At 44.0% G+C, this 25,887-nt stretch overlaps 1 protein-coding gene across 1 annotated transcript in view; it reads left to right on the top strand.

Moving 5' to 3' along the window:
• The first annotated feature begins 2,412 nt into the window (after positions 1-2,412).
• WNT3 (Wnt family member 3) overlaps positions 2,413-25,887 on the top strand; it is a 48,799-nt gene continuing 25,324 nt past the window's right edge. Inside the window, exon 1 of the mRNA XM_068418695.1 lies at positions 2,413-2,492. Coding sequence (XP_068274796.1) covers positions 2,413-2,492 — 80 coding nt within the window. The remainder of the gene's footprint in view (positions 2,493-25,887) is intronic.

Consider the following 25,887-nt stretch of genomic DNA (forward strand, 5'->3'; position numbering starts at 1 on the left):
TTTAAAAGCTTTTCCCAATTGGATTTCTACAGTGTTGGGGATTTTTCATCCTTTCCCATAGGATGTCAGTCACCTGCATTGTCACCTGAGATATCTCACTTCAGTCTCTCCTTTTGTTGTCTCTTTGTTTGACATTTTAATGACAGAAATTCTCTCACTCAGTGCATTTAATCCTTATTCTGTTTGTAGGCCTCCAAAACATCCACCACCAGCAAACCTGTGTAGCAATTTAAGGTCTGCTTTTGCTAGATATGCTTATAGGCTCTTTAGTGGCAATTCACATATTCCATGGCTTACTTTAACAAGTGAGTTAAAAGTGCCTGTGACCGTTCCCTGGGACTGAGATCAGAGAGGCAAGGACACAGGACCACCTTCATCCATCCCCCTAAACTCACTTAACTTTCAGAAAAGGTGGGCCACATCTCAAGGGTCTATTTGGAATAGTTCCTGTTCCACACTAACCCCAAATCGTGACTAAAATTTCTTCAGGGCTGTGCAAGTTGGTCATGTCAGGCACATGCCAAGGTCCATGCTTCATAGCTAAAAAATGGACAATACAGTTCAAGATCTGGGGAAGATTCCCAGGCAGTGTTTAATTTACTGGAACAGATTAAATCCGTGTGTCTCCAAATGCTCATTGAAAATCATTGCTTTCTTAAACCCAAGTGATTACATTCAATAAAACACAGCTGGGCACCAGGTAAGAGGTTTGCCAGGATAGACGTCACCCAATATACCATTTGGGATTTGAAAACCCACGGAGGACCAAGCCGTGTTTAACGTCTACGATGGGTCATAGAGAGCTGGAAAACCTGTTGAACTAAACCAGGAGAAGCTTGGCCTCATAGTCCTTGCAACAAATGCAGGGACTGATGAAGAGGTAACACGCAGAGCAAACAGCTGGTGGATGTCCTCCCTTGGATGCATGATGGCCAGGAAACCAATCACCACTCACGAGAACAGCTCTACACTGACTCAGTGTCCAAATACACTGAAATCTATAAGAACTGGGAATAAAGACAGATAGAGGCATGAGGCAGGTGCATCCCCATAATTAAATAGCAACAAGGAATGCATTTGCACCCTGAGCCTTAATATCAGGAGAAGGTCTATATCTTTCAAAACCATGAGATGCATTGAGCTGCCCAAGACAGGACCTTGGACCTCTGCTATATCCATTGCTCTGCAATAAATTTATTTGCTGGCTACTCCTAAAGTACCAGGTGGTTATAAACTGGGCAGCTTCACTGCAGGCAATAGAGCTGTGATTGCTGAGGATGCTTTATGAGCAAAAGCACCTTTTTTGACTTCTCCCATTTCTTTGTCCTATTTTCTTGAGTCATCTCCTAGATCTGCTACTCTGACACAATAGGTCCTGTAAAAAGAGCATCTTTATGCAATAACAAGGTTTTTCAAGGAAAATCTTTGTTGACTCTATTTGCAACATGCGACTACTTTAGAGAAGAGATAATGCTTGTGATTTCTTTTACTTGTGTGATTTTTTGGATAATATTTTCATCTTTCTGCATCCAGAGATGCACTTCACAAGAAATTCATTAATGGGACATCTTCCCATCTGCCTGCTCCACTCCTGCCATGCCATGACATTCTTTTCTCAATAGAAAACCAGGATGGAACTGCTTCCCCCCTCCATCCATCCCACCCACACGCTTTGAAAAACCTGGGCAGTGAACATTTCATTTAAAATTTATAAACAGTTTTGCTCACATGGCTCACATCAACACTTTCAGAGGGTTATTCTGCCTCTTTGAGTGCTCCCATTAGCTCTGCCTCCTGCAAGGGTTAATGTTCACCTCCCTCTCCATCTAAAGAATAAGTTGTCTATCTCACCCCCACCATGAGTTTAAGCACAATCACAGTCACCCTTCATCCTTACCTTGCAAAGTCTTGGCATGCAAAGCCAGAAGCAGGGTCTGCGCATCCTGGGTTTCTAAGTTAAATTACAAAAAAGAAAGAAAATAAAAAATTTGGAAAAAAAAAAAAAAAACACCAAAAATCTCACCACCCCAGTAAAGTCTCTTGCAAAGAGGGTTTGTCTGTGGAAGCGAGGGCTAGGAACAAAGTTGTGGGGTGGAGGGGGAGGAGAGCATGATTGACAGCCCTGAGCTGAGACTCATCCCTTACCTTGGGCCATGCGGTCTGATTGGCTGCCTGCTGACATCCCCAAGCCCTGCACTTTTTAATAGACGCTTTTGGATGATCTACAGGGAAAAGGCTTGGAGAGGTGTGTTTCTGACAAGCCAGAAAGTCATCCGTACTACAAGGGACTTTGTTTAACTCTTCTTTCTTTTTTTTTTTTTTTTCCTGGAAGGAGGGGGATTCTTCATTTTCACACTTAATGTTTTTCTGAAAACTTCGCTGAGATTTTCCCCTTGCACCAAGCCTGGACTAATGGATTACCACCTGCTTGGACTAATTTTATCTTTTCTCTTCAATGGCACAAAGGTCTTAGCTGGTTACCCAATTTGGTGGTAAGATTTCTTCCCCCCGCTTCCCTCTTTCTATGATTGATTAATGAATTAATTAATTATTAGCTATGGGATTCGTGTGTATGCGTGTTCCTTTTCACCCTTCGCCCTGCTGAGCTGGCCACGATTGCATGTTTGATTCTAAGCATAATTTCTTCAGATTTGACTGGTAATTAATGAAAAGTTTGGGGGTTATTTTTAAAGGGCAATGTCTAGGTTTCCCTTTGCGCAAATGGAGTCTTTCCCACCACTCTTAATTTCTCCATTTTCGTCACTGTATCAATAGGCATTTGTTTTAGATGTAAAAGGATGCGGATTTATTTTCTTGTGCAATAGGAATTTTGTCTGTTGAATAACTGTGTAGCAGGTATTTCCTTCCTTGCCATTAAACTGATCAATCCTTTAAAAAAAATTGAATTCTATTTTCTTTTTAGCTGCTGCAGTTTTTGGACTTCTTTCTCTTCTTTTGTTGTATTCTGTCATGTGAATTTAGTCTGGCAAATAAGCTGAGAACGCAAATGGCACCTGAGAAAATATTCATCAGTAAAATTCCTCAAAGATGGATTTTGTTCTTTTTAATTATGGAAATGTCACTTATTTTCTTGCACCACAATAAAAATAATTTAAAAAAATAATTGGTTATATCTTATAATGTGACTGATAAGTAACCTGAGTTACTTATTTTAAAAATAAATATAACAGTATATAAATAAATATATTAACAAAATGTAATTGGAAGCACTTTAGAACATAAAATGCAGAATAAAATATTTCAGGTCATTTAAATAGAGCAGACAGTGAGTTGCATAACAGAATATTTCAGTTAATTTCTCTCTTTATCGTGTAGGATTTCTTACTGGGATATATCTCGTTAAGTTTCTGTATGCACCAGGTAGGGGCTGTAAGCCTAATGATCTGTAGGGCAAAGAGGGAGATGTTGGAATTTGGTGCTACCAAGATTCTTGGGTTATTTTCGCATTTTCAGAAAAGTCTTTTTTTTTTTAATTACTGAATTAGATCCTTTCAGTGCCAACATGGAGATGGCAAGAAGTAGGTGGGAGTGAACTTGGAAATGGACTGTCATGTCTGGGAATATTTAGAAATCAGAAGGAAAAGACAAATTTTTTTAATAATCAGCTTATTACTGTGGACTTCGAGAATGAAAATGTGCAGTTCCAGTAGAGAAAGACTGAGAATACAATGAGAAGTCCATGCTCAGGAAACATTTAAAAGCTACGCCGGTTCATGAAATGGCTAAATCACAGCATGTTTTCCTGAAGAATTAAATTATTTCCTCACCCTGAGTGTGGCTGCCTAACTTCAGGACCTAAGCCTGGGGCAGGGGAGCCTACTGAAATATAGACAGCATCACTTTGATGCCTTACATCCTTTTTCTCCTTCATTTGGGGACTGGCATGTCTGGATGGGGGTGCTCGGTGGGTTGTGGAACAGGTCAAAATTGCGTGGCTGGATCTAAAGACAAGAAACTGCATGAGGCAATGGTACCTTGCTGTGACATCAGCTCTCCCAGGGTCTCACCAGCTCCTGACCTGCCTCAGGCTTTGATGTAAATGGGGATTTAACACTAAAATCAAGGAGGATTTCAACTCTTAGAGCGAGGAACGGAAATCTTGACGAAAAGGTCTTTTTCTTCCCTGTTAAGCAAAAATGTCCCCGTGAACAAAATGTCTCTCCCTGTTTCCAGGAGAAGACGCTGCAGACAGGTGTCTGCCCCATGTCCTTGCCTTCCCCAAAATCCCTACAAGTTCACCCAAAAATGAACAATACAGAGGACATGTAAGACAGAAACACCAGGGACATGGTAAGCAGCATCCATGGGAAAGGAGGGAGGTGAACCATCTATCTGCAGAATTTCATTCAATTAATCCACATCTTGCATATTTTTTTGAGATTCTGGCAATAGCAAGGTGCCAGACCATCTCCGCTGCACTGAAGGGGTGTGATGAGATGCCCCACGCAGTGCTGAGGGGCTATCAAAAACGGCATAGGATTTTAGAGGTTTCTTGCAGGCTGAGGGAGCAGAAGGGCAGAAATATCTGGGCCAGGCTCCCCAGCTGCTCAGGCAGAGACAATACTTCCCACAGCACACCAAATTAAATATCTCCTTCAGTCCCACTAAAGGCTTTGAGTATCTGCTCTGTGGAGCTGAGATCTTATGTACGGTGTGCTCTAGCGTGATGTAATACATACTTTTAAAAAAAGCATCCTTTTCCAGTCGTCTTCCTGATCCTCTGATCTTTAGGCAGGCGTACAGCAGACTTTGGAGGATGAGTCCTACTTGCAGGGTTCAACACACCCCAAAACAAGGGGAGGGAAGCAAAGATGGGGCAAAGCATCAGCCCAGTCCCCTGCCTGGGCTCCTGCACCCCTCCAGGCCAGGCTGGACTGGAGATCATCAGCGCTTGCTTATCCTCAGCTAAACCCATCTCTGCTAGATATGAGACCTTCAGGAAGACTGTTCATCTTGTAGGACCCCAAGGTTGCTGACAGATAGTGCCTGATCCTACTGGTACAACCTTTCTGTGTATTTTTCTACTGTATAGGGAACATTTTGGCAGCAAAATCAAAACAATCATTTCTGCTTTGGGGCATAAATAGGAAAAATGTTTATTCCTATAGTGGGAAGGAAGTGTTTGAATGTGCACAAGGAAAAGAAGCGCAATGAGAACGGGGTCTCAGCACCTCATAAATGGTCTTAAGAATAATCTGGAATGGATTATTGTGGCTGGAATAATCCTGCTGCTCCACAGTGCAGTCAGACAATGCCGACAAGCAGGACACCATTGACAGTGCAGTAGAAGGGATAAAAGCAAAAAGATGAAGCTGCTGAGGGTTTGCACTGAGTTGTATTTTTGTTGAGGTGCCAGGAAGGATGCTGCCCCTCTGGTTATATTATCTAGAGAGAGGATAACTCAACAGCAACCCTCCAGCTTGCATGCCATCGTGTTGGAGGTTGTTCCTGCCCTTGGCCTTGGTGATGAAACATTATATCCAAGGCAGTGAGGCTCAAGCCATCAGCTCTTGGCATGGGGAATGGTCTGGACAGATGGCATGCAAAGGGAAGGACTTTGTGGTGCAAATACAGATCTGCAGTGTCCAGGCTCACTGGTGGCAGTGGGACAGTGGACCCACTAGACTGCAAAGCCAAGAGGGAGGTTTGCAATCCAGCCTGTTTGATTGCTAGCAACTCCCTGACATCATCCTGTCCTCGACCAGCTAACATTTTCCTGGGCAATGCCTGAGCAAGGTCCAGGGGTTGTGCAGATTTGTAGATGTAACCTTCAGTGAGCAGGGGTGGTATTTTGCCAAGCTCCAACACTTCTTTACATGCTTCCATCCTATTACAGCAGTGAAAGGGAACAAACGGGACACAGATGGGAAAAGGTCATCTAAATGCTGCCTGTGAGAGCGCTGACAAGAGGAGCTGAAGCCAACAAAAGCTTCCTCAGATATGTGTCCAACACTTATGCTGCCTGGGTTGCTACTGCTAAAAGAGAGGCAGAGAAGGAAGAGATGAAGAGAGGTGGTGAGGCCATGGACACCCAGGACTACTGCTCTTCCTGACCCTTCAGGGATGGCATGGATGGAAGAAAAGTGGGCAGCAGGGCCGTGTCTGGCACCCCAGCCCTGCAGGCAGCAGTCATGGGTCATGCCAACAGCTTTTTCAGGTGCCAGCAGAAGGGATGGTGGTGACATCAATCACACCTGCAGTCATTTTTTTAATCCCAAATACCCTAATGACAGTATTGATAACAGAACCTGTCTCAGTCATTGGGGTTGGGAGGGGATCAAGGTATGAAAGACTGGTCAGTGCAGTGTACAGACAAACTGATGAATGAGCCCAGAGCTTTCTGGTAATGGCCTGAGAGAATTTAGAAGAAAATCTAGCCCATGGCCAGAGCTGTGTCAGTGCAGGCCAACAAAGATATTGTGGCCCAGGAAACAACTAGAAACCGCTCCCAGGATGCTAATACATGTGCAGAGGAGGAAGAAGACCGAGATACAACTCCACCCATGCACTGAGAAGAAACACCAGATGCTCTCCTCTTCCATGAGCATCCTTCACCAAGGAGTCTTGAAAACTTCTGGTGTGTCACTAGCCTGAAGAAAGGAGCCAGATTTTGAGACATTGGTGTAAACAGGGAGTAAATATTCAGCCCCACTCCTCTCATTGTTCCTGAAGACATAGTATTAATAGGTCACTGCCCATAACTGTGACTCTCACCAAGTGCGTTTTCCCATCGAGCATTTGTTGGCCTCTAAGCAGATGACTTGGCAACTGGAAGAATGGGTTTGCCCTTCATATATAATTAAATTTTATTTCTATCCCTCAGAAATGTTTTCAGGGGAGGCTGGAGGCTTTGGCAGCTGGCTGAGCATCCCAGTGGCCTTGGGCCCCTAGGAAGAGGCAGATAGAAACTTAAAAACATGTTCTCACTGGTCTCAAAGTAGTTTCCTCATTAGGAAAAACCTGTATGTGAAAAATATTTGCATGTAGATGCAGTCTGAGGTGACATGTAACTTGTCTTCTTTGGCTTTCAGTGTCTCACCTTGCTGGAATGAATGGGAAGCTTCATTCTTTTGGCAGTCTTGGTTTTTTCATTCTCTGAAGGTTCAAAACATTTTTGTCCTGTAGCCTGTGTTTTGTTATAAGCATGTGGCCCTTAAAGCTTTATTCAAAAGGAACAAAATGGCAGTGCAGCACCAGACTACAAGACTGGATTTCCTGATGCAAATCCAGCTGCTGAAAAGACCACGTGTATAATCTTCTTACAGCTTAAAATGCAGCCAGTTCTGAGGAAAAATGAGTAAGATAATGACGGAGTTTGTCAGTGACAGAGCTGATGGCACTTGCCATGCAAGCCCAGAGATGCTGCTCTGGCTCCTGGTCTGGCACACAAAGCCAAAGCACCTTCACCAGCAGCCTGTGCTGGCTCGTGAAGTTCTGAACTGGAAGAGTTGATGCATAAACCACACATCACCTTCTGCTGACGCTGCTGGAGGGGTGTTAACACCCGCCGGCGGGTGGTGGGTAATGCCGCAGACTGCTGCCCCTAGATGTGTCAAAGCTTGTCTGCCAGAGCTGTAGCTGGGGATTGCAGTGAGGCCAGAGGTAACGAGGAGAGATGCTTGGGGTGAGATGTGGCCACTCATGAAAACATCTGTCAATAACGGAATGGCCACAAGCATTCAGGGTCTTGTGGTTTTTAAAGGTTTTCTTCAGCACTTTCTGCAGCCAGGCATGGCCCATGGGAATCCATGTCATCACCCTGCCAAATGGGATGGTTAGTCCATGCCATGAAAGCTAGAGCTTTTTAAGCTGGAATTCAGATTCATCATCTGTTTTGTACAGTAAACATACACGGGCAGCCCTAAACATTGCCAAAGGAGAGCTTCTAAGGACGTACAGCCTTGTGAACCACAACATAGCCCACATCTTGGCAGAGTGTTAGCATGGCCAGGTAGCATCTCTTGTCGGTTTTCTCTCTCCCGTACATGGCAGAGTGCAGTACAGAGGAGTCCTAAGTTCAGTAACAGCTTCAAAATGCTACTAGAACACAACAGTAAAGAGCAATAAGAAATGTAAGCATTTCCCTAAATATCAGGAAATCTCATTCCCTTGAAAATTAACCACTCATGCCTCCTGGAGTGTCCCAGCCCCAGGGATCTGCTCTGTCCTGCAGAGCCAACAAAAGCCTGGAGCCAGGTGAACACAGGGAGAAAGGCTCTGACTCACAGATAAAGACTTAGTTACCATTCTTGTAACTAAATTCAGAAGTAAATTTAAGTAGTCACAAAGAGCTTTTAAGAGGCAGTTTAATTGCAAACCAATTGCTTTTCATTTGAATCCTTCATTAAAAGTAGCATTTGACAAAATTAAGCATCTGCCTAAGGGATCCCATGGAAGAGCACTGGAAACTCAGGGGGGACTTCTGGCCACCCGCTACTCTTAGCTCAGGGCTGGCTGTGGAGTGTTGGGGATGCTGGAGGCCATCAACAGGTGAATTCTCATGGCAGCTGTTCTACACGCTAACTTGCTTCCCCAGATATATGTCAACACTCACCTTGATGTGGACAGGTAGACACTTCACACTCCACTGACACAGTTGTGTGTATGCAGGTGGGGAAATGGTGATGCTGGTTACCAGTGGGAATATAAGTCCACAGCTGTGCTCATCTCAAAAAAAATGAACTGCTTGCTGGGCCCCATTGGGAGGAGGAGTGTGGGCAGGAAAGTCAGGGGAGCTGTCATCCTCTGCTTGGCATTTGGAGCACCTGTAATACTGTCTTGAGAAGTGTCCCCCTCCCTCTCCCAGCTCAAAAAGGATGTAGAGAAACTGGAGAGTGGCCAGTGGAGGCTTCCAACATGGTAAGGATCCGGGACACATGGCTTACCAGGAAAGGTGGTGGGATCTATGCTCATTTAGTCTGGCCAAGAGGAGACTGAGGGGTATTCAATAGCAGCCTGTGGCTTCTCGGAGGGATCTTACAAATATGATGGAGCCAATCTTTTCTGTGCAGTGACAGACAATATAGCAAAGGGTAATTGCCACAAGCTGGGACTTCAGAGGTTTATGCTTGCATGAGGAGAATCTCCTCGCTCAGAACGGTGGTGTGGCCCTGAGCCAGATGCCTGTGGAGGTGAGGAGACTCCCTCCTTGGACATTTGCAGGACTCAACTGCATGAAGCCCTAACCATCCTGGTCTGGTGCTGAGGAGTGTCCGACTCTGAATAGGTGATTGGACTAGAGATCCTCAGGAATCCTCTCAGCCATCATTTCTGTGACTGTGATACACCCTTTGCTGAGGCCAATAGCACTGCTACAAAAGATGCAGAGTGTTAGGCAGGTCCTGGATTACTCCATCCCCAGTGTATGTCTAACGGGCAGTGGGACCTTCATTAGGGCCCTGAACACAACTAAGTAACTCTCATCCATGTGATAGCCCAAGGCTTACAATGGCAACGTATGGCCCAACAAACATGTGCCAAGGAGAAACCTGATGGTCACTCATGTCACCCCTGCTAATGTTACACATCTTCCGTGCCCAGATATGAGTCATTGCCACTCCAACTAGGTCATGACAGGTCTTTAGCTAATGCTTTCTCACTGCATCTATCTTGGCTCTGTTGCTCTCCAGCTCCTGCACTGTAGTCACTGCTTTACTGAGGTGTGAGCCAAGGAGAGATTCAAGAAAGCCTTCAGCCCTTCTTCCCTCCCTGTAGGCACAGTACAGACCTGGGCAGTTTGAACCCTCAGAGGACATGACTCTAAGGTCACTACATCACTTCTGACTTTTAAATTACACTTTCATTTTTAGCTGACACTCTAGGGTCACTTGATTTCCACTGCTGTCCTGGAGGCCCAGTGAACACTGCCCACATACTCACCAGTGCTGGTATTCAGGAGGTAGAAGGTTATCTTCCACCTGACATTGGTGATGATAGGGTTTCAGTGATGCTCATCAGGCCTTTCTACTGCCAAGTCAAACAGTTCAACTTAAACTAGTGGCTGGATTTTGTATGGAAAGGCAGGAAAATACTCAAGTAGCCAGTTTTAAAGCACTAAAAAGCAAACCTTAAATATGAAACAATAAAAATTAAAGAATTGTGCTGTTTATAAAAATACGCTGATACAACGCCCAGCACTTTCAATTATCTCTGTCATGTATTCAACTGAAAAATGTCTTCATCTGATGTGTGCTACAAATCTCAGTTTCTAAGGCTCACCAGCAGATAGGCCAGCCATCTAGAAACACACCTCATCTACTGTTCAGACACAGAAGATGTTGGTCCATATGCCAACAGAAATCTCAATGTGAAGAAGAGTGCAGTACCCCTCTTGCATCATGAGAACCAAGCTGCCTTAATCAATGTATGTTCAACATATAAAAATCAGAGTCAGTTGGATTAGCAATGATATTTGTTTAGGTATGTGTCACTGCTAACACTCTCTTAGCCTTGTAGATCCAATTTGCATGACTTGTGTTGAGCCAAAGTGGTATCTATGGCAATTTGGCTCAAGTTGAACCTGTTTTGAAATTTTTGCCAGGCCTGACTGAAACATCCTAGGCACATCTAGCAGGAGTCTTAGCAGCTGCTAGTTACTGTCTTCCCACTGAATGGTGTTTGGCTGGTTTTAATATGTGACAGTATATCAAATATGGAACATTTTTAAGCATTAAAATAGAAAGAATTCTGGATTCAGAGTCCAGCCATTCAGCAATGTGGCCACACCCAAAGTCCTTGATGAAAGTCAAGGCCTTTGTGCATCCAAGAAATATCTCTTAGTAGCTATTATCATTTTTACAACATTATGAAGCTTATACCAAAGGCTTTTTGAAGACGAATTCATGGATTTTATTTGTGTCCATATGGATAGGATCATGTCTCAGGAGATACAGTCAAACCTGGAAATAAAAATCCAGTAGGCTGGAACTCCTTCTTTATTTAAGCACACTCTTACTTTCTGTTTCCTAAAGGCAATGGCTCTAAATGGAGATTGTAGCGGAAATTATGCCCAATCTGGCATAGCTCTAAAAGTTTATAAGGTGCTTCTCAAAATAACAATCTGTGACAAGGAACTGCGATGGGATTTCTCTCCCAGAAAGGTAGGATCCTACTGTATGCAAATCACTAAGGCAATGTCTGCTGCTGATGGAAAGACGCTACCTCTCTATAAGGTAGACCTCCAGAAAGTCTGTCTTAGGTCTGATCTTGGAAAGGAATAAATCACCTGGTCTCTTTCCTCTGCTGGTAGATGGAGCCACCCAATGACTGCAGAGTAGACACCTATTTTCCACCGGCTGTTGTTGGGATGAGACAAATCCGATGTTCACCAGCTCCTGCATATATCCATAGTTTCATTCTTCTTCAGTTCCCAATACCATTCAGTGGATCAATCAGTGATTTTTCCTAAAGGATCTGAAATGGGAAGGATTTGTGAGGAACTTGACTGTATAATTTACGTATCCCATATATAGACAGTTATAGCTCATGTTCCTTAAGTTACTCAAAGTTTAATTTTAGTCTTCTGTTGGGAGATGTAATCTTATTTTTGCTGACCTGATGTGAGGTTCCTTTTGTGTCTACAAATGGAAGTGTTTTAATATTACTCAAGTTTGGAGGTAATATTGTAGCAATACTGAATGTAATGAAAAGCTTCTTACATAGGGGTGTATCAGGTGATATTAAAGGTTGTTTAGTGGAATTTTCAGGGTAAAGACTATATCAGGACTGTGACATGGTGAAAACCACATCTCGGGACAAACCATGGGGCACAGGCTGGGAAATTTTGTGTTATGATTAACATTTAGTGCTTTTTTAACACGGTCTGTGCATTGACTGCATGTGAATTTACAGCTTTTCCTATGATAATACCTGGAAAGAAAGTCCAGGACTAGGCATATCTTGAGAGTTCCCCACCTCTTCCAGTCCAGGAGCAGTGTTTCTTACTATTTACTCTGACCAGGAATGTAGCCAAGACTCCTTAAAAATTCCAAACTAAGCCCAAAACAGAAGGTATTTGCAAACCACTGGGTAAGACAGCGGCCCTTTACAAATATATCTCATCTCCCTTGTCTAACACATTACCCTACCTAGAGGATACCTGTTTCCAGACCACCCAGCCAGAATATTTAGTAGACAGATAGGCTACTGCTGATGCAGGTTAGTCAAGAAAACCTCCACCAGCACCTGAGAAAGAAACTGTGAGCCATCCTTGGCTGAAAGGGCTTCTACTGCACAGGCTTGAAAAATGGAGTATTTACCCTGCAACAATAAAAATGTTGATCACCAGGACTGTTAGTGTAGTTTTTTTTCCATCGTTGAAAACGTGAAAGAACTCTGCTTTGATAAGTAAATTTTCTCTGATAAAGGAGCCAAATTCTTTCTAATTCCTTTTCTGAAGATAGGTTCCTGATTTGCTGATTTGCTAATTTGTCTTTTTCACAATTCTCTGAACCTGTCTGGCTTTAATTAATCTTACAAATATAATCAAGTCTAACTGGCACCTTTCCCAGTACTTGCACCTTTCATTTTTGAATGAGAAACACTTTTCCTGAACCACTCTAGCATTGCATTGGCTCAGACACTGGAGATCTTCCTCTACCTTTTCAGCAAATAGACCCTCTGAGTTTAAAACAGAAGAGGTTAGTGTTAGCTGACAAACTTGATTTTTTTTTTATTCTGATCCCATTTCTATGTCATCCAGTTTTCCTGCAGTTACTTTCTAGCAATTGTGAAGATTTATAATTAAGAAACTTGCAGTGATCCTCGAAAACTGTCACATGGGCTTTTCACAGCTCCAGTGAAGTCCTAGCAAGTACCACTTAATTCCTTACTCCTTGTTCCTCTCTTCCCACTGGACATATCTGCAGCACAGGTAGTTTCATCTTAGCTAGTTGCCTCAATGGCACATTTGCAGCATGGGTTTTGCTTGCAGAGGTCTAAAGTGAGATGAGTCCCTAGTTTGCTCCTTGGGCTATGGTGGCCAACTAGGAGAATGATCTCAGTTGAAATGTCTGCAGTCCTTCAGATGGCTCCCATCAACTGCATGTACAGTACAGCTGGGTCTAGACTTATCTGCAAACCCCCAAAATTATTTATTTTCTTGTAGGAGTTACCGTTTCAGCCTCCAGCCCAGGTTTCACCCAATAGCACAGATATCCCATGCCTCAGCTGTGCAATTCCCTCATCACTGATCTGTTTTTCACCTGATTTCCTGATATGTGCTTCCCATGATTGCTGATGCTTTCAATAGTTATGTTCTTCTTTTGTTTTCATTGTTGCAAAAGATTTTCAATTGTCTTTTTAAATTCTGATTATTGCATTGCATGTGCTCAGGCCTCATTATCCTTGGTAACAACCAGATCTCCTTTAATAAGTTTTTAATGAAATCCATCTGATTTCTATTTGAAAAGTAGTTTATGTAGTACACTGAGTTATGGTTATCTGTATATTTTCACTTTTCATTTCAGTTTGCTCATTTTTTCCTGTAAATCTCCTAAAAATAAGATCTCCAGAAACGAAGATCTCCTTTGTGGCTTTCATGGGGCATGGCCTGTTGCTTCTGTTTGGTTAAGTGAGAAAGCTGAAAGAGTCAGAGCTGATATAAACCCTTACAAAAAGGGAGCCTTTGCCTCAAACTAAGGCAACAGTGATGCAATGTCCAGGATATTAGTTTTGGAGACTTAAGTTCTACCAAAACTCCTGAAGGAGTCTCTCCCCATGTCTGCTGGGGCCATGTCTGCACACTTCATGGTCTTATCATGAACAGTGGTCTCATACCTTGAGGGCAACCGTTATTCAACCTTTGATCAGATAAATGAGAGCTTTCACAAAGGCACTACAAGGACAATTAGGAACAGCCAGACAATAGGGAGACACACTGGTGATAACACTATTATCTACACACTAAATGGTCTAGTTCTTGAAGTTCATGAAAATCAGCCTTTTATACCCAGAGGACACAGATGAGTCTTCCCAGATGTTCAGAAATGATGTTACTCCATTTAGCGCAGCTGTTTCCAGAGCTGAGGCAGACATGCATTGCCGTGATTGTGTCTCCCACCATACCACTAGTGCTAATGCTAATCCACTTACCTGCACTGCAATAACTACTTTTGTTTAGTCCAATCCAGAAGGCCTGGCTCAAAGGATTGGAGTTACACTCGTAACAAAATGATCAATACAGTATCCATGGTCTTAATGGTCTATAAGTCTTGAGTCTTTGGTGTCCAGCCCTGCCTGAGTTTTAGTTGTGCTTCTTTTACTCCATTCAGCCCAGCAGCCCTGTAATCCAGCATCCAGAAAGCTGGACTGTGAAACATGGCTTGGTGACAGCTGGTGAGGCTTGTCCATGGATTAGGTTTTGGTGGAGAACACACTTGAGTTCCACTTTGAGCCTTGAGACCTTGGCTATTAGGTGTGGGTTGTTTTTTCCTGCATGGGTGGAAACCATACATAAACTGGAATAACAGCTTTCTGATGTGGTTTTGAACACTGTGAATTCAAGGCTTGCTGGTAACCCATGAGAAATGAACAACTGGGTGTAAAAAATCTCCACTGAGTACTGGAATGACTTACATTAGAAAACTTTTCAGTAGGAAAGGATGCAGATGTTCAAATAACATTTGCTTCGGGGTTGTGTTTTTAGCCTTTCTTTCTTGAGTCATATCAGGCTCCAGGGTATCACTAATAAATTTTCAGTAATAAGTGAACAGCCCAGTTCTGCCTGGCCTTACACATTATATCACCTAACAGAGGGTCCCCATCCCTCCACCCAGTTCCCCAGGATGCTTTGAACTCAGTTAAGCTCAATATAACTGGTATTGGCCATAAAAAAATTCCAGATCCCTGATGACTGAAAAGAAGAAATTTCTCAGCAATAATCAAACCTGTAAGAAAAGGTATAATTTTTCAGATCTATTCTTCTCTATTCATCACCAAAAACTCCAGGAGGAAAGGATATTTCCCATGACTCCAAATCAGATTATTTGTTAAAAAATATGGAAAAGGTAATTTTTTACATTGGTAAGGAGTTGGCCGTAGAGTTTTGCAAGGACACACCCCGTCCAACATACTGAAAACGATTGCAATGGAGGAACAGTGATGTGATGAAGTTTGCAAATGTGACACGTTGCTCAGGATGGTCCAACATAAAGGTGACCACAGAAGACAGGAGTTGATGACAATCAATGGATAATAAAAAGGCAGATTAGTTGCAAATGCCTGTGAAGTAATGCAGATTGGGTAAAAGATCTCAAATCTGCACAATATTGATATAGGTTAGATTTTCTATTACAACCACCTTGGAAACAGACATTATTTTGAACAGTTCATTGCAGCTGGTAGTCCAGTGCTCAGTAATAAACATGTACAATTTTACAACATCTACAAGCTTTGCACCTTGCTGCTCTCTCTCTTGCCCAGATTTTTGGGACCATGTTGGTTGATAGTCAATAGAGAAGATCTGTTAGGAGCTGCTGCTGGATTTGTTCTCAAAACAGAAAATATCAGCATGTCATTATTTCGGTCATAATTTATTTTATTATTACTTCCTGAGGTCTGTTTGCAATCTCATCATTCCATTTCCCAAAACTGTTATATAAAATGAGAAAAGCACACAAGCCAACAGCAACAAGGAACTAGAAGGGCTGAATGTCTTCAGATGAGGAGACAATATTTAGATTTGCAGCTTCAAGAAAGACAACTACAAGTGAATACAATACAGATCTTACAGAACACGAATGATGGCAAGAGTGTGCCTAGGAAAAGATACTTATTTCTCAGGCTATAAGAACCTGTTGTGGGTTAACCCAGGCAGGCAGCTAAGCACCACATAGCCGCTCACTCCCTGCCAGCAGGATGGGGAGAGAATCGGAAAGGTAAAAGTACAAAAACTTATGGGTTGAAATAAAGACAGTTTAATAATCAAAGCAAAAGCTGCACGCAAAATCAAAGCAAAATAAGGAATTCACTCCATACTTCCCTTTGGCAGGCAAATGTTTAGCCATTTCCAGGAAAACAAGGCTTCATCACACATAATGGTTACTTGGGAAGACAAATGCAATAACTCCAGACATCCCCATTTCCTCCTCCTTCCCCCAGCTTTTTGTAGTTGGTATTTTATCATACAGTGGGGCCTCTTCAGCATGACTCACCTTCCCTGGTGATGCTCCAAAATTTCTGCCTTCTTGACAGCCCATGAGCACCTCCAGGATTCCTGGGTCCTCAGGGTTTCCCATTCAAGCCCATGATCAGTTCAATCTACTTACTCCGTGTAGTGTCAGTTGCATGATGCGTAGAGGGGACCCTCCATTTGAACACCCAGCCCAGGCAGCTGGGATGCCAGGAGGAGTTGTGCTTCAGTACCAACTACTTCTGAAGTGGCTTAAACACTTTCAAATGCTGCTAATATCTCTTTTTCATTTGGAGGGTGTAAAGTACGCTTCTCATATCTTGTGCTGTCTGGACTGGTCCAAGGGCTATCACATGAACTATCTCCTGTTTAATTTGTTCAAAGGCTTATTGCTGCTCCCCAGTGAAATCATTGGCCCTTGGGTTTAAAATGAACTGAGAGAAGTGGATAATTAGATTGTGGAACTTGTTCCCAGGAAGCACTGTCGAGGCTACATATACCAGGGGGTGAGAAGTGACTTGGAGAAAATTACTGAGAATCACTCCACCAGTAGTACTTAAATATGATAGTCCAGAGCTAACATTCAACTCAGGAAATCCCACATCTCATCACTGCTGGAATTTGCATATACTGGGCAAAGCCATCTTTTACCCTTGTCTTGTTTCTCATGGTGTTTCCCTACATAGCTGAGATTACTCTTGAAGGAGGCAGAACACCGGCTACATTGACCTTTGGACCAGACCCAGTGTGTCAGCTGGTTCAATATTTTCTTCAATACTCATGGCAGTTTGAGTCTCACATCTTTCTAGAGCCCAGTACCTCTCCACTCTGAGTGCTGCTGTGCTCTCCATGGAAAGAGAATGGCAGAGGTTAGTTTTTCACCACAATAAACCACCAGGACTAAGTCTAGACCAGGTTTCCAGAAGATTCAATTCAGCTTTCCCATGTTGTGTCGGACATAAAACACTTTAAGATCCAGTTCATCCAGAAGAGACAGAACTGGGTGCCTTAGTCTCAGCTATACTGCCCAGAACAGGCAGAGTCAAGCTCAGTGCGAGACCATGACACTCACTGTCTCCTCCTAGGCCAGGACATGTCCTTCTTTGGGTAACCTAAGCTTTTATAAGAGCAGAATCATTGTTATCTTCAATCATGGTCTCAGGGCACAGTGAAGGACTCTCCAAAGAGGGACAGCCCAGGCACCCATCTTAGATCACAACCCAAATTATGGGACAGCTGAGTGGATGTAATAAACCTCATTCATGGTGTTCAACTAGATGTTCTCATAGTAACTGAACATTGGGCAGATGCTTTTCAATGCCAAAGTTGGTGGCTCACAGTGGGTGATTTCCAGACAGTTGGCACTAATCACTTATTGAGTTTAGCCACCATCAAGACCTCTCCAAAGTGACACCCCAAACTAGAGGCACGCAGAGAGGGCTTGGCTGACCAACAGGGAATGACCAGCATCCTCACCGGCCTGGGTGGAGACATCTCTTTTCCTTCCCTCCATTTCTGTGATGCTCCATCCTGCATTCAGTGTCACATCGCCTCCTCCTCCATGGTAGGAAATGTTTCCCTCCATAAGTGCCAGCCTGGGGGAAGAGGCAGGATAAGAAGGCAAATCCGAATGGTGGGTTATCCCTCTGGTGGGAATGCCTCACAGGCAGGACTGGTGGTGGAAGGGTTATTGAGGGGGCAGCAGCACTGACAAATGAGGTGGCCTCGGCTGCACGGGGGTGCGTATGCAAATCTACAACCCTGCCAGGACTCGCCGATTTGGAGTGAGCAAGTCTCCAAACAAATTTCAGCGTCTGTCTTTGGAGGAAATGTTTTGCAGTGCTGAAAATCTTGCTGTATTTATTGCAGTCACAGCCTGGAAGCCTCCATTTGCATATGTAAATCATATGCATTTATGTAAATTCCTGAGTGAATAATATTATCACAGTCCCTGCAGAATAGCTTCTCTCCCATGGCAAATCACTTGATTGTGTTTTCTAAACTGAGAGTGACATTGCTTTGACCAGGCATTACTGAACATAACATTTATATCTGATACACGAAACAATAAAAGAGTCCAGTTCCTGGACACACACCCTTGTCAGCAACTTTATTCAGGCTGCGTTCGTTAGGAAGAGAAGCAGTCTCCGGCTCCCAAGCCCTGCCCGCCCCCTTCATCCTTCCAGCATTTGCTGGCAAACAAGTCAGAGCTGAACCGTGTGCGATGCCAAGACAAAGGGGTGGAGGCAGATGCCAAATCACTTTCAAGCCCATGACAGAGCCCTGAGTCACCCAAACTGGAGCAGCTCTCCCAGAATGGGTTCATCTTACAAAAGTGCTGTTGCTGCAGCAACACTAATCCACACGCCAGTGGGCAGAGAGATAATGTAAGGGATGCAACAGCAGATTCGTTTGCTCAACGCCATGCTCAGACAAGAGGAAATTATAGCAATCTAGAGGGATCTGCTTGCTCTGTTATGAAGCCCTTTGTTGTGGGGACTCCTTAGGCAAAGGGATTCTGACATTAGAGGGAACCAGTTTCAGTGCAGGCAAATGGCTCAGGTTTGATCCCACTCTCTGCTCTCTGTATGGGCAATCCCACAAACCAAGTAAGAGGGGGATTTGACAAAGCTCCCTTCACTGTCTGGTCCAGGAGAGGGATATCTCCACCAGGCCACCTGAGGCTCTAAAGTCTCAGCTGGACCATTCATCACATCCAGTCTGGTCCAAGGAGCTTGCAGGTCCTGTTCCCGATTCCTCCCTGGCAATGGCTCATGTCACCAGCAGGCTCCAAGGCCATCAGTGCTACAGCAATGACCTCTCTCTGCACACTCCTCCTGTCCTCCACTCTGGGGACTGCCTTGCTCCTGCACTGCAGTAAGGAAGGTGCTTCCTGGTCCAGGCAGGCAGCGTGGTCATCATCACCAAAGCCTGGTAAGTGGGATAATATGAAAAACATATGCAAATGTGAACATTGTCTAATTGGGTCAGTTGAGGAAAAACCTCAGGAAGTTACACAAGATTTGGGAGTGGGCTAGTTGTGCTTCTTGCTGCCCACTCAATCACCCCATCGTCAAGCAGGTAGTGAAAACCAATTGTCCCACCAGTGGGGCTAGAATTGGCCTTTGCCAGGGCTCAGATCTGCCCAGCTCAGAAAGCAGGAGTAGGTCTGGGGAGGAAGCAGCAGTGCCCCAACAATAAGAAAAAAGTACCACAAGAACAGAGAGTGGCTGGCGATGTGTTAGTGTGGAAGCACCAGGCATGATGGATGTGGAGGTCAGGATCATACAGAAAGAGACTGGCTTCAAGGGAGTAAAGGCAATATGGAGACTGCAAAGAGGGTTGACAGTGGCAAAGGACTTGGGGCCAGGCTGTTCCTTCAAGGACGTAGGCAGGACAGCTGAGGTAAAGTACATCAAATCATTCAGGAGAGAAAAACAGAGCTGGGGAGACAGATGAAGCTTTAAAGGGAGGGGACATGGCTCAGGACACAAAGAGCAAGAGATGCATGAAGACCAGGAGGTAGAAAAAGAAACCTTTCAGTACCTGGAATAGGGCTCAGAGGCAGAGGAGGAAGGGAAACGATGGTTGGGAACAGAAAAGCAGAGGTGTGGGTGACATGAGAAGAGGAGGAATAGTTAAGATTACAGTAGGAGGCAAGAGGGTTGCAATAAGTAACAGATCAAAGGGAAGGAGGAAAGTCCAGGGTAGGAGGTTTATGGAGGAAGAAAGCTGTGACTGAGTGAAGGGAGTGTGAACGGAAGACATTTTTGGGATGAGACATTCTCTCTTCAGAAAGAGAATGCCTTTTAGGGTTGGATTTTCAACAGTTGATGTTGGGTGATAGTACCCAAATTGGAAATAAGAGGCTTTCTAGGCCAGGTGTTTAAAAAGCACGAGGTTAGGAAGTTTGAGATATTTGCCTTGACAATTCCCATCTCAGTACTGACTGGGGAGGACACAGGAAGGAAAGAGGAGAAATGAGAGATGGGGAGGAGAGTAAGAAGAACTGCTCTAGCAGTTATGCTGGCTCTGGACAGACAGGTCCCAGCTGTCTAAGAAAGCTCGATCAGCCAAACTGGTAAGAGTGGTTGCAAGAATCATTATCTTTGTGGCAATTGCATTCAAACCATCTAGTACATCCTTTTTTCTCTTTGCACTCTTCCCCCCCGCCACCTCACCATGTGTCTCTCCATCCTCCCCTCGTAGCATGATGAATCGTAGAAGTGTATCAGTCAGATCTGCCCTAAAAGCACCACAGCAATGCTTTTGGTCAGTCAGCATTAAATCCATGGTGTGTTGCCAAAGAACTAAATATTTAGTCACAGGATCAAGGAATAGCTGAGGTTGGAAGTGATCTCTGGAGATCACCTAGCTCAACCTGCCTGCTCAAAGCAGGGTCAAATAGAGCAGGTTGCTTAGGACTGTGTCCAGTTGGATTATGAGTACCTCCAAGGATGAAGTCTCCACAAGCTCTCTAGGTAACCTGTTCAGCCACCCTCACAGTAAAAAAGAGTCTTCATGTGTTCAGACAGAATTTCATGTGGTTCAGTTTGTTCTTATTGCCCCTTGTCACTGGATACCACTTGGAGGACTCTGGTTGCATCTTCTCTACTCTCTCCCACCAGTTATTTATACACATTGGCAAGATCTCTCCAGGGCCTTCTTTTCTCCTGGCTACACAGTCCCAGCTCTCACAGCCTCCCCTTGTATGTCAGATGCTCCAATCCCAAAACATCTTTGCTCCTCCATCAGCTGTACAGATGTTTCACAGCTCCATGCAGGCCAATGTGGAGATAATTTAAATGCTCTTTAGTCCTCTTACCTGCCCATACAATATCTAGGATTGCAAGGCAGGACTAAATGCTCACCTGCTGGACTCCTTTCACTCCATCCATTCTATGTCTCATCCTCTGGATCTGCTCTCATCTTAACAGAAAGGCCCTTTGTTGCCCAAAGCTCCAATGCCACTTCACTTACCTACATCATTTACCTGCACAAGCATTTGTGTGTGCAGAGATAGAGGTATTGGTAGTGGTACCACCAATAGTGGGACCCAGGTCATCCCTGCATGAGTCTGTTCACTGAGCATCATTATTTTTGTTAGAGTCAAACCCTCCGCGAGCAATGAGAAATAAATAGCACAGTCCATGACATTCAAGGCTTCCAAAACAGCTTTTCTGAATTGCTCTGTAAATAGCGGGCAGGCTTCTGGCTTCCACAGGGCATTGCTATGGGTAAGGTACATGTTCCTCTGCTAGCTTGTGTGAGAAACATCTCTGTGGCTTTTCTAACAGCACGTTGGCTTTTCCTGCTTACCTTTTAAAAAGATAATGTGCCCTTCATGGTTTGTGCTTGAAGCCTCATCCAGCTCTGGTGGGGTTGAAAAGCCAGTAAAAGTGCCATCTGAGACAGAGTGTGTAGGCACAATTTAAAACCAAGCCTCTAGAGCACACGTCTAGACTGCAGTCCAGAGAACCTCATGCAGAGGTAAACAGGTAAAACAGGTCAGTGGATCGTGTTCTAAAAGTACATAATTTCCTCCATTTGTGACCAAGGGAGCCTGAGTGACTAGCTTAGGTGGAAATGGCCATAATGGGGACAACTAAGGGTTAGTTCCCCAAGCCAGCCATCATTTCAATGTAAATTGACCGATGAGGCATCAATGCAGGTGGGTCAACCTCCAGTCTCAGGTACTTTTCATGGAGTGCAATGGAAAGTAACCTCTCACAGATTCCTGTTCTTCTCTATTGACTGGAGGAGGAACCAGCACAACCAGCTGCAATTTCGACAACTAGCTTTTAGATATCTACAGTTTGCAGAAAAGCATCCATCACTATGAACTTCACAGCCACACTCTGAGTTGGTGAGCATACCAGGCTTCTGTAGTGCTCATTGAATCATTGTGTCATTGATGTCCCTGCCCATGGCAGGGAGGGGTTGGAACTAGATGATCTTTAAGGGCCCTTCCAACCCAAACCATTCTATGATTCTGTGATTCCATGAAAGGATCATCTGTCGGTCTCTTACCTGGAGGGCCTACTCAAAGCAGTCCCCTGACTGTCGTGGTGGTCTCCACCGGGCTCCCACCTACCTGTATGTCCATGTCTTGCCTGTCCTAGGGAGCCCCAAACTGGACATAGGATTCCACATGTGGTCTCACAAGTGCTGAGGGGAAGAATCACATCCCTCGATGTTCTAGTTACTGTCTTGCTAATGCAGCCCCAGGATGCAGTTGACCTTTTTTCCTGCATGGACACAAAGGACTCCTGTTCAAGGTTTTGCCCACCAGGATCCTCTAGTCCTTTTCTGCAAAGTTGCATTCTAACAAGTCAGCCCTGAACCTGTTCTGTTGCATGAGGCTGTCCCACCCCAGAAGCAGGATTCTGTTTGCTTTTGTTGAGATTCATGAGGTTCCCATCAACATATTTCTCACCTTGTTGAGCATAGTCTTTCCAAATACCTGCTCTGCCCTCCAGCCTATCATAACCAGTTGCCAGTTAGACTTTGAGCCATTGACCACTAGCCTTGCAGCCCAGTGTTCCACCCACCTTTCAGTCCATCTCTCTAGTACATATTTCATCTGTTTTTCCAGATGGAAGATAATCTCAAAGGTCTTGCTAAAGCTGCGATAAATAGCCTCCACTGCTCTCCCTCCACCACAGAGTCAGTCATCTAATCACAGAAAGCTATGAGATTGGTCAGGCACAATTTACTTTTGGTAAATTCATGCTGGCTGTTCCCAGCCACCCTCTTGTCCTTGATATGCCTGGACAGGGCTTCCAAGAGGATTTTCTCCATAACCTTCTACAGCTGAAGGTATTGTTTCCCATACTTAGCTGCTGAAGCTGGTGCTACTAATGTGCCAGTTTCTTCCCCTGTTTGCAAGATGTGATGTTAATCATACTTTGGACCACCACATAGGAGAATGCAGAGTCACCTGCATCTTAGAGGGGGTTTTTCATGACCAGCAGGAATGTGACAAAACTAAAACACTTGAAGTGCATTTAGCAGTGTGAACGTAGACTTTGAGAACAGCACTGAAAAGTGCTATTTCTCAGCAGTCCTACAAGCTTCTGTGGATGAGCAGAGAGAACTCCCAAACAGAAATGTCTGTTAATCTAGAAAAAAACCTGTAACAGTGCCTATTCAAAATCCTTAGGAACATGGGAAGCATCCATGGAAGGACAGCTGAGATGTCCTTGAACATACTATGCCCAATACTGGACAATTAGTAGGAGACAAGGAAAGGTAAAAAATTTACATTTATTCAGAGATTCAGGTTGGCCATTAGGAAACAGTCTTTTGTCAAGGAGGTGGCACAGGCCTGGGACAGGTTCCTGTGGAGGTGGGTGATCTTCACCCTTGGAAGTTTACAAAATTTGGCTTGTCAAAACCATTGTCAACCTAGTCTAGTGTTGGTGGTTGTCCTGCTCCAAGTCAGGTTGACATGCATCCACCTTTTAATATGAGAAATATTTTTATTTGTTGTTTCAACCAGATACAAGTCATAGACCCCAAGCTGAGGAGGAATGGGAAGATCTTAAATTGCATTATAACAGACTACATGTTCCCATTGTTTCTTCTAATCTGTTAATTCAGGATTTTCTGGATGTTTTAGTATTCTTCTCTAGAGGTAATTTTAAACCATTTACCAAATGAAGTTATAATCTGACAATTCTACTTTATCCACAGGTACAACCTTACAATATCTCATTGTCACAGAGAAATTAATATTAATTATTGCTGATAGCCTGAATGGTTTTATAACCACCTTCTTCCAGCCTTGGTATTTCTTGCTTTTGCCAGTTTGCTCCCGATCCTCTTGTCTTCTTATGACACTGCAATGTGCAGCAATACATTATTTCTGCCTCTGAAAAGAGCTGCTGGCAATGAGGGGGTTATCTTCTTATGCTGTGCAATTAAAACTCCTGTGCACAAGTCATTTAACAACCAGCCAATATCTTGATCTTCCTTCTGTCTCTTCCTTCTGTGCTTGACATAAGCATAGGAATTTCATTATTTCTTTAACTATCAGCACTTTGCGGGACAACTTACATTTCCAGTCACATCTAGACTATGTATGTCCCATGCTTCTTGGTGCCAGGCCCCTGCCAGAAGCTGAACGCTTTTGAAGAATTTGAGTGATGTTGGCTACTGAGTAGTTCTGCATGACTAGAGAAAGAGTTTGTATTTGTACAATGAGAAGCATTTCTGAGGATCAGAAATTAATTTTCTTTTACTTAGGACTCTCCTCACTCTAAAAAATACAACAGGAATTTAGTACAAGTTGCAGGACTTCCTGCCCAGGATATAATTTTACCATAGTTCTTTCTCAGTCATGGTGCCTAGTGCTCTCCATCCTCTGGTGAGAAAAGAATGTCTGCTTCTTTGACAGGAGATCCAAAAAAAACATGGATCTTCCTCAGATCTACACCAACATCAGTGATGAGCTGTTGTCCCAGCACATACAGATGCCTGGACTGCTCTTATGAGAGCCAAGGCAACTTACAGCCACGTGCTCTTGGCTCCATGCTCCACAATGGTCCACATGAGCTAAGAGGAGACAACCAAAGTCATGATCTAAGAGACATCAGTCTCCTATAGAAAGGGCTTTGCCTACCTGGGAAATATTTGAAAGCAGCTGTGCAAACTGTGTGTGCAGGGCAAGATCCATGCTGGTAACACATATATAGTTTTGGAATTGCCTAACAAGGGTGTTGTCTCCAGAGCAAATTATCTCTGGTAAGGATGGGGAACAGAGAGGCAAATGATATGCAAGAAGCCTGTGATATACCAGTAAACTGATCCAGTTTTGATCCAGGGACACTACACTTAGAGTTGCTGCAGATGTTACTGGCCCAGCTTGACATGCAGGACTGCTCTGGGCCCTGTAGCAGAATTTGTGTCTGCTCTTGGGCCATCAGGAGTCAAAACCCAGCTGAGACTATGAAAAAGGTGCTAAGAAGACAGACATGGGGCATGGAAGGAAACTAGCCAGTCACCTGGGGTGGTGAGAGAAGCTCCCAGGTTTCCTCGGGTGTTTGCAGACTGTGGATGCTTCTGCAATATGAGCTGCAAGCAGAGCACTTGAAAAATGTTTAAAGCCAATTTCTTTACAAAGCTTGTTTGTATCAGAAAGGAATAAAGCAGATCCAGAAGAGGATGTAGGACCAAAAAAAAATCTGCAATGGACAGAGGAACTTTCCTCAGTGCTCTTTCAATTTAAGAGCAATACTTCAGCATCACATGCCATTGCATTGGGAGGGTGTTCAGCACAGCCGTTTTGGGGAACCCAGTATCCTTCCTCCATCCTCTGCACTAGGGACTCTGGGATTCACATGTGGTCTGCAGTTATCATAATGTTATTTCAAATTACTGACTTGGCTTAAACTTGTTACATACAGTACTCTTATGTCCTTACATGTTTATCACCTGATAATTTATGCATATCTTACTGAATGCTGATGGAGGAGTTAACCTTTGTTTAGAGAGGAAATAAAGAATATTGATTTCCCAGAAGCTCCCCCTTACACTACAGCTGGATCCAAGCTCATCTAACGCTGCCCAAGAACATCCTCCTCCTTTTGCTGCCTCTGTCAGTGCAGCCACTATCGATACATGCAGAGGAGCATTATGGCAGAAATCACAGCAAGACACAGACCATATGGGCTCTCCCTCTTTATGAACCCAAAGCACAGGGAAAAAAAAATCCTCCTTGCAAAGCCAGGCAGGGC

The sequence above is a fragment of the Nyctibius grandis genome, chromosome 26, assembly GCF_013368605.1.
Source record: "Nyctibius grandis isolate bNycGra1 chromosome 26, bNycGra1.pri, whole genome shotgun sequence".
Taxonomy (NCBI): Eukaryota; Metazoa; Chordata; class Aves; order Nyctibiiformes; family Nyctibiidae; genus Nyctibius; species Nyctibius grandis.